The 9,269-nt window shown below is 50.1% G+C and overlaps 1 protein-coding gene across 2 annotated transcripts in view; it reads right to left on the bottom strand.

Moving 5' to 3' along the window:
• Positions 1 to 3,443: 3,443 nt before the first annotated feature.
• LOC102471986 (cytochrome P450 11B2, mitochondrial) overlaps positions 3,444 to 9,269 on the bottom strand; it is a 10,009-nt gene continuing 4,183 nt past the window's right edge. For both annotated transcript variants that reach the window (XM_006152090.2, XM_027773302.1), the window contains 7 exons: positions 6,972 to 7,171; positions 6,643 to 6,846; positions 6,246 to 6,400; positions 5,053 to 5,219; positions 4,609 to 4,687; positions 4,328 to 4,525; positions 3,444 to 3,946 (listed from right to left, as the gene is read on the bottom strand). In XM_006152090.2, coding sequence (XP_006152152.1) covers positions 3,806 to 3,946; positions 4,328 to 4,525; positions 4,609 to 4,687; positions 5,053 to 5,219; positions 6,246 to 6,400; positions 6,643 to 6,846; positions 6,972 to 7,171 — 1,144 coding nt within the window. In that variant the 3' untranslated portion in view covers positions 3,444 to 3,805. The remainder of the gene's footprint in view (positions 3,947 to 4,327; positions 4,526 to 4,608; positions 4,688 to 5,052; positions 5,220 to 6,245; positions 6,401 to 6,642; positions 6,847 to 6,971; positions 7,172 to 9,269) is intronic.

Below are 9,269 nucleotides of genomic sequence, written 5' to 3'. Positions count from 1 at the left end.
ATTCTGTTCCATTCACCCATGTATCTGTTTCTGTGTCAGTACCATGCTGTTTTGATTACCACAGCTTTGTAGTATATTTTTGGGCCAGGGAGTGAGATACCACCCATTCCACTCTTCTTGTGTAGAATTATTTTGGCAATATGGGGTGTTTAATTATTCCAGATTAATTTTATGATTGTCTTTTCTAGATCTGTGAAGAATGTGTCTGGTACTTTGATTGGCATTGCATTAAACATGTAGATTACTTTGGGAAGAATTGCCACTTTGATTATATTAATTCTTCCAAACCAGGAACATGGGACGTCCTTCCACTTTTTCATGTCATTTTCAATTTCTTTTTTAGCTTCTCATAGTTTTCCTTACGGGAGTTGCTATTTTTCTACATAGAAGCAGCTCTAATGGCTTCCATCTGTCCTTGCCCCCCACAGTAGTCCTCACTGCACAGGTTAGGGAACCAATGTGGAGATTCGGCCAATCACTAATTATAGTTTGATTTTGCATTCTGAAATGGGAAATGGTCCTATGGTGGCTTTGAGGACCAAGTAGAACCACTGTGATTGTACATGGGTTAAAACTCCTTTAATCTCCTGACTTTCATAAGCCCCTTCTCTAGCTAAAAGGCCACAGTGACAATTCAGGTCTCCTAGGCTCACTATTCATTCAGTGTCTAGTAGTCCCCAAAAGGCCTGATCATTTTTCTTTTTCCAATGCAGTTACCCTAGTAAAAGCTCATTCATACCTCTAGGGTTAGGTAAGAGGGAGTACAGCAGTATAAATATTATGTAGTATACCAGCATCCTTTCTGAAGAGGCTTCCCCTCTCTTTAAGAATCCCTGGGTCTGTAAATTGACTCAAGTTTGGGAATTCACTGAGAGGCAGTGATCTTCTGTTTTTACTATGAGAACTAAACTTTTGTTCACTTCACCTGGACGTTTTCTGATTATACAATAGAGATCCAGTAAACATATAGTAGGCTTCCTATCCACTTTACTACCAGGACACCATGATTCACTGGTCAATGTCATAGAGTAACTGAATTCAGACTATTATTTTTTAAAAATTTTCTTTTAGGACCAGCAGATGGCATAATGGTTGCGTTGCTGGACTCCCATATAGTTGGCCACAGCTCAAGTCCTGGACCCAGCAACTTAAAACTCATGCTGGATGCATGTGGGTGCGTGTCCAAAATCCCAAGAGGAAAATGGAGGAGAAGGGGTTGCAGAGTGGCCACCTCCATTGGGGTGTGTGATTTCTCACTTTCTGACTGTCTCTCGGGTGAATGCACACACCCTATAGCAAAAAAATCTCTAAAAAAAAATGGTTTATTTTAATGACAGATGGTACAAGTGCTTATTAGACAAGCAGAGGGACAAAGAGGAAGAGAAGTAAGAAAGCACCTTCCAATGAGATATAACCATGCAGTAATCCTTCCCCCCATATTTTTCCAACTTACCAATATCTGGGGGTACACATGCATATACACCAAGCATTATTTTCTTTTTTCTTTTCTTTATTTTTTTTTGGAGAGTTTTTTTGTTTGTTTTCATTTTTTTATTTTTTTTTTTATATTTTTGCTATAGGGTGTGTGTGCTCACCAGAAAGACAGAGACAGACAGAGAGACAGAAAGCAAGAAATCACACCCCAGAGGGGATGGCCACTTCTCCTCCATTCTCCTCTCAGGATCTGGGGCATGCACGCACATGCGCCTGGCATGAGTTTAAGCTGCCGGGTCCAGGACTCAAATTTGAAATGACTACATGGGAGTCCAGTGACATATCCATTACACCAACTTCTGGTCCTGCAATCATCATTTTTAATCTGCTGAGGCCAGAAATTGAACTGTAGCCATATGGGATCTGGTTCCCAAAGCACAGCACTTAACTATCACACTATGGGAAGACCATTGAGTCAAACTATTGTGGTGTGCTTTGCCCCTGTTGTCCATCATGGTAACAACACCCACCTCAACTTTGACAATTGGGTGCTGCTGCTTCTTCTTCTTTTTTTTTTTTTTAGAAGTTTTTGCTAAAGGGTGCATGCGCCTCTCCAGACAGACAGAGACAGAGACAGAAAGCGAGAAATCACCCCCTGGGAGGGTGGCCATGCCACAATCCCTTCTCCTCCATTCTCCTCTGGGGATCTTGGGCACACATGCACATGTGCCCGATGTGAGCTTTAAGCCACCGGGTCCGGGACACAAACCGCGGTCAACTATGTGGGAGTCCAGTGACATAGCCATTACGCTAACTGCTGGTCCCAGGGTGCTGCTTCTTGACCTCTGCAGCTTCTGAATAAAATTATTCCCACTGCGTTCAACTTTCCCAAATGAATGACTACAGTTCCCAACAGAGAAGCTTTTCAGGGATACTAGGGCTCACTCACAGTCTGCTTCTCAAATCTCTGATTAATATGTCTTCATTGGTCTGACTTTGTAGCACCCTGGTTAAGATCTGTGTATAGGGACCTGGATCCCACATGGTAGACAATGGTTCAAATCACATCCCCTGAGGCTTGATGAACATGCCATGCACTTGTAGTGCATGCCTAATATCCAGACAGAATGAAGAAAAGGAGGGAAGGGATTGTGACATGACCACATCTATCTGTGAGTTCTCTCTCTCTCTCTCTCTCTCTCTCTCTCTCTCTCTCTCTCTCTCCTCTCTCTCTCTTTCTCTTGCACACACACCCTCCAGAAAATACTACAAATTTTAAGAGAAGGAATAAAAATCTCTACTTTTTGTCACCCACCAAGACCTGCCTGCTGTGACCTTCAGGCCACTGTGAATCCTTATGGACATAGTCTCTCCAGGAGAGCTTTTGACCTGGTGTTGTACTCCAAACACTGAACTCATGAAAGAAGAGCATCCCAAGATGAGGTTTCTGTGTTTTATGCAGGTTGGGAGGCCATGAGGGATGGAAACATGTCCCCTTTGCACCTGGCCTATAACAGGTGTTCTGTGTGGGCCAGAGCAAGTGTGTACAAAGCCATCTGTGTCTTTGAGGGCCCAATCATGCCAATGATGCTGCCTTGACACATTTCTCAAGCACATCCAAGAGGTTCACTCTTGCAAATCCCTACCTCTTCTTGGAATCCTCAAGACATGACCCAGACAGCACAGCACAGGGGGCATGGCACTGAGTGCCTCCTGGATGAAAGATGAAACCTGCCTGTTCCAAGAAGATGAGGCCAAGGACATGTGGGGTCACAGTTCTGTGGAGACTCAGTGTCTTTCCTTGGAAAGTCACATGGGGTATCAGGACCACTGATCACAAGGGCCTCTGCCTTCGAGCCCAAAAGATCCTATTGCAAGATGGTAAGTTGCAGAGAGCTCATGCACTGGTACTCCCTGGGACATCAGGAGCAAGTAAGAAACATGGCCTGGATTCTCAGTGACGGAACACTCTTTAATGAATCACACACAACACAAAGGCTTTGTAGAGTGAGAAGGCAGAGGGCACAGAGGGATGGGAGATGGACAGGAAGCCAAAAGGCAGGACTGCAGGGCTCTAACAAGGCCCTGTGAGGAGCCTGGAGCTACTGGGCAGAAGTGAGGTTAAGACCCTCAAAAGACACACCTTGTTGGAGAAGGAGTGGATTCTTGCTGGGGAAAAGGCCAGATCCTGACCCCAAGATCATGCCCAGCTCTACCTTGGCCTTTAGCGCAGCCAGGCCCAACCCAAATCCGCAGGGCCTCAGCTATTCCATTTGTGCAGGGGGCTGGCTGGACAGACGTGGGCCCAAGAAGGAGGACCCTTGGGAAGATGAGGGGAATCCTGGAGTCACAGTGGACAGAGGCTGGTGACTTAGCTGGAATTCCAATCGGAGGCCTGACTATTGACAGCCCGGAAAGTCAGGAGGGGGAGGCTGCTGGGTCTCAAGATGAATTGGTACACCAGTTTTACATCCGCCTGAGACAGGGTCTCCACCTGGAAGGCTTTCAGCACCTAGGACAGAGCCAGGAGTCCCTGTGGCCTGCTCAGCAAAACAGGGTTCTGATCCAGCCTCCTCCCAGCCTCCTAGGGTAGAACCGTCCAGCGGGACAGGAAATGCCACAGATCCGAACCAGATCCAGTCAGGGATATTTGAGCTCCTCCACACTGCCAACCTGGGCCTGCACAGACCCAGCTCCATCCTGTACAGGCCACACGACTCCGCTCGCCACCCATCCTGTACAGGCCACACGCCTCCGCTCGCCACTCTGCTAGGCAGATCCTCTCTGGGGCCCAATCTACACAGGCCAGGCCTCTCTCCAAAACCCCGCCCCACTGCACAGACTCCGCCCTTGCCCGCCCAGATCTCGCCAAACCCCGCCAAGGCCTGCTCACGTGGTGCAGCAGCAGCAGCATCTCAGCCTCTGCCAGGCGCCGCCCCAGGCACTGGCGCATGCCAAACCCAAAGGCCAGGTGGTGGAAGCTCCTGCTGGGGTCCCTGGGGTGCAGCCAGCGCTGGGGGTCGTAGTGCTCCGGCCTCGGGAACAGGGCGGCGTTCCGGCCCAGCGAGTAGAGGGACACCTGGACCAGTGTCTGCAGACAGGTGCAGGGAGGAGTTAGCTGCCCCTTGTGGAAGTGTCAGGAGGGTCTACAGAGGGGCAGTGGGGGACACTCACCCCAGCGGGGACGTGGTAGTTCTGCAGAACCAGGTCTGAGCTCAACATTCTCTCCACAAATGGACCCACCGGGTATAGCCTGGAGATAAGCACCGGGGAAGGGCCTCACTATGAGACCCGACCCATGCCCGGTACCTGTCCTACCCAGGCCCCCACCAGGGCTTCTGGTCCACAGCGGGAAGCCCGGGTCTTGAAGAAGAACTCCCTGGTGCCTGCTCAGCTAGTTCAAACCTCCCAACCTTGAGCAGCCCCAGGACTACCTGAGAGGTAGCACCCTGGCCATTGCATAGGGTGCCAGGGAAGAAGATCCCGCTCCACCGGAGACAGGAAGAGGAGGTGCAGGGGAGTGGGTTCAGGCAAGCCTGCTTGTCCCCCCTGTTCCACGTGCAAGCCCCCAGTGAGCAGAGGGCCAGGGCAGCTGGGCAGGGCTGAGCCAGCACCTACCTCAAGGTCTCCTTGAGGGCTGCCCGCAGAAGGGGAAGCTCCGTGGTCGCCTTCCCAGGACTCTCAGAGATCTTGGCTGCAGCTGCCAGGCTCTCCTCCCGCAGGGCCTGCTGCACATCGGGGTTCCTCGCCAATTCAAAGAGTGCCATCAACAGGGAGAAGGACGTCTGCTGGAGCCAGGGCGCAAGGTCAGATCTGGGCACAGGCCATGCGTCTTGGCTGCCAGGGGACCCCTCACAGGGGACTCTCCCTCCTCCCCTATTTGTCTTCATAGACCTACAGGGATGTGCCCACCCTGAGTAGGGGAGTCCTGGGACCCCTGACCTCAAGGTCAGATGTCCAGATGTCTGCTTTCCTGAGTCCCCAGTACAATGGTGACCCAAATCCCAACCAAGGCCCAGGACTCCTCAAGTCTCTTCATGAGGATGGGACTCATAGGTTCTCTTATCGTCCTGTGGGCCCCAAGACAGACAGACCCTCACTATCACTGGGCAGGATCTGGAACCCATGTCCATGTGCTCCCAGTGGATTTTCTCTCCTGGGTATCCACAGGCCCCACACCCAGGCCTCTGGTCCTAACCCAAGCTGGACACTGAAGACCCGGTCACTTCCTCCTGCTGGGTCATTGCCGTACAGTGCTAGTATCACCTGCCCCAGCTGAGATACGGGTGCCCCACTATCTGCTCAATGCCCTCACCATGGCCCACTGCCTGGAGGCTCCTGAGCTACAGAAATGTCTCCCTCCCCTCCTGGACCAGGAGGTTCAGTCTTCGCTCTGCCTGTGGCACTACAGGTCCTGCAGGAACACAGCAGACCTCCGTGCTCTGCTCATGGGCCTCCCCTAGCCTCGGCATAGAGGCCCAGTGCAGGAGGCCCTTCTTGATAGGAGCCCTGACCCTCCCTGCCCATCAGCCTGCCCCTCCCCCAGGCCCGTCCCTAGCCTGGCTGCTTTCCCAGGCTCTGGGCTGCTGCCCCTCTGCCTTCATTTTCATGGGCTGTCTAGTCTCTGTGCTGTTCTTCCCTATTCAGGTGAAAGGCTCCCTCTTCTGGGAAGCCTTCCAAAATCATCCTTCAGCTGAGCACATTAGGAATCAATAAGACATAGAGTGGAGATTAAGTTTACGGGTGGCTTTCATCACTGTTTGTGAGTCAGGGTGGGCTTCACTCTCTAAGGGCTCTTGCCACCATCTTACCGTGTCCACGCTCCCTGCTGTGAGTTCAATAGAGTTGGCCTTGATGGCCTCCAGTGACAAGTCTGCATGCAGCAGCAGCTCCGCCACGATGCCACTGTACCGGCGAGGGGAGTCAAGAGCCAATTCCTGATAGATTTTCTGAATACACTTTCCAGCTGCAGCAGGAAGAAGAATGGCCCTCAGGCCTTAGAGCTGGGAAGCTCTCTGCTACCTGCCTATGCACCTCACCCGCAAACCATGATGTCTTCTCACTACTACGCCCAGATCTCAGGACCAGCCAGCCCTGCCCCACTGCCGGCTCTCCCAGGCTGCACCACGAGGACGCCAGAGCCCTTTCATGTAGGAATGGCCTGAATTCCTACACAAAGTGGGTGACCACCGGGTCCCTGGCACTCACCATAGTGGAAGATGTAGTCCCAGGCCTCAAAGTGCTCCTTCCACACCTTGGTGCTTGTCCAGCGTGACAGACTCCTGGGCATGAACATGAGCTGCACTGTGGACCTGAACATGGCGTCCATGGCACGGATGAAGTTCAGGCTGTCCGAGCTCGGGTTAGAGTCAAAGAGGCCCAGCCGCTCTCCAAAGAGCGTTAGGTTGCTGGCTGTGGGAGGATGCACTGCTGAGTGAGGACAGGCCTGGCCTCCAGCTGCCTCTCGCCAGCCCTCCCTGGCCCCTTCCCTGCCTGTGCAGAGTCACAGAGGCCCCAGCCTCCCACCTGACCCACACCTTCTATGATGTAGTTGAAGATGCTGGGCTGGACGTCCTGGGTCAGGCTTCCCCGGGCATTCTGAAGTACCTTCTTCTTCAGGGCCTCTGAGAAGTCCCTTGCCACCGTATCCACCATGGGGATGTACTTCTGGACGGCCTTGGGCGACAGAACATCTGGGTTCAACCTCGTTCTGTTGAAGCGCCATTCAGGTCCATTCCTGCAGGACAGAGCAGAGCTTGACAGGCCTCCCTGAGCGAGCAGCAGCCTCCAAACCCGCACCCCATCTCCCTTCTCCCCACAGAGAATCAGGGCCCTGGGAGCTACTGGACTCTGTATGCAGCTGCCTGCATTTCTATCCCAGCTGCACCCTTACTCTCTGAGCAATTTTAGAAGACTTACGTGAACATGGCAGTTGAAGCCAGAGTCAGTCTTCTCACTTAGCTATTCAGAGAATCTGTCAAATTGATCTATTCCATAAATCTTAAACCTAAGGATGGCTTGCAACTTCCAGGCCAATTTTGGGAAATCAATTGTGGCTATTTGAGCTTATTGCAGCAGCAGCTTCCCAGTACCCCTCCTGCCCCTGCCCATGGCAGGCAGTTGTGTGGTGGCCCTGGAGCAATCTGCATGCAGCTAGCTGATGCCAGGGTGGGCCATAAGGATCCGCCCACACACTGGGATCTGTGCTCTGCCAGAGATTACTACTTTGATCTCAGAGATGCCAAGAAAAAAGCAAGTTGCCATTGTTGTCACACTTTCTTTCATCATTGCAAGCCCCTCTCCCTCACCAAGTAGCTTCCATGGGATTTAAAGTGCTAGCACATTTAGCCTCCTCCATTTTCAATTTCTGAAAACCCATGCATTAAAACACAAGTATATTCAACAAAAGCTACATATGTGTGGGAAATTAGAATGAACCCTACTTTCCCATTCCAGGCTCAGAAGTGATCTCAGGATACCTCACTTTACATCTTGACATATTCTCTGCTAAACACTGTCTACGGTGATACAACAGTAACCTGCAGAAACAATGATAAACAACGGGAAAATCTGAGGATAAAGAAAATTAGATTTTCAGAGTTACCACATTATCATGTCTAGTTTCAAGAACAACAGAAGTCCCAAGTCACATAAAGAAACAGAAAAGTATGGCCCATACTTCCGGAGTCTGAAGAAACTACTGCTGAAAATACCTAACAGCAGATCTACTAGACCAGTAAGGATGTTTAAGCAACTACCTTAAAGTTACTCAGAGACCTAAAAAAGTACATGGATAAAGTCAGGAAAATATTAACAAAGGAAATGGAAATATTAACAAAGAGATGGAAAAACCTCAAAAGAAATAAAAAGGCAATTCTGAGTTGAAAATGCAATTTCTGAAATAAAACATTCACAAGAGAAACTCACAGGCAGAGGAGAGAGTCAGTGAACCTGAAAATTAGAATAATGAAAATTATCAGGCCTGAAGCAACATAAAGAAAAAAAGACAGAGAATTAATCAAAGGCTAAGGGACCAGTTGGACGTGATCAAATTGACCAACATGTGCACAGTGAAAGTCTTGAAAGCAAAAGTAAGAGTAAAAGGGCAGAGAGAATGTTTGAAGAAATAACAGCCAACAACTTCCCAAATTTGACTGATGATGTGGACATAAGTATCCAAGAAGCTTGATGGACTCAAGGCACCCTATGCTGAGACACATTGTGGTCAGACTGTAGAGAGCCAAAGACAAGAAGAGGACTTGAAGAGCAGCACAAGAGAAGCCACTCATCACACATGGGATTCTTAGTAAGATAAACCACATATTTCTGATTGGAAACTTTGGAGGCCAGAATGTAGTGGGCTCTGTATATCAAAGTGCTGAATAAAACCATAAGAGATGGGTGTGAATGCCAGATGTGGTGTGTGTGGAGAAGTGGGGCCTGGGCAAGGACATTTGGAGGAGAGATATGGAGACAAAGCATTGATGGGAGAGGGAAGTAGTGGGGTTATCTGTTGAAGATATTTTAATCAACTAGATTGGAGAGAAATGTTCACATATTGAAATGTTCACTTTGGGGAACCAGAAGTTAGCGTCATGGCTATGTCACTGGACTCCCACGTAGTCGACCACAGTTCATGTCCCGGACCCGCTGGCTTAAAACTCACGCCGGGCGTGTGTGCATACGTGCCCAAGATCCCGAGAGGAGAATGGAGGAGAAGGGATTGCGCCGTGACCATCCCCCTTGGGGGGTGATTTCTCGCTTTCTGTCTCTATGTCTCTCTCTGTCTGTCTGGTGAACGCACGTGCCCTATAGCAAAAACCTCTCCAAAAAAA

Source organism: Tupaia chinensis, unplaced genomic scaffold (genome assembly GCF_000334495.1).
Source record: "Tupaia chinensis unplaced genomic scaffold, TupChi_1.0 Scaffold000335_1, whole genome shotgun sequence".
Classification (NCBI taxonomy): Eukaryota; Metazoa; Chordata; class Mammalia; order Scandentia; family Tupaiidae; genus Tupaia; species Tupaia belangeri.
Note: the sequence above shows the minus strand (reverse complement) of the source record. Positions and strands in the feature narration are given on the sequence as shown.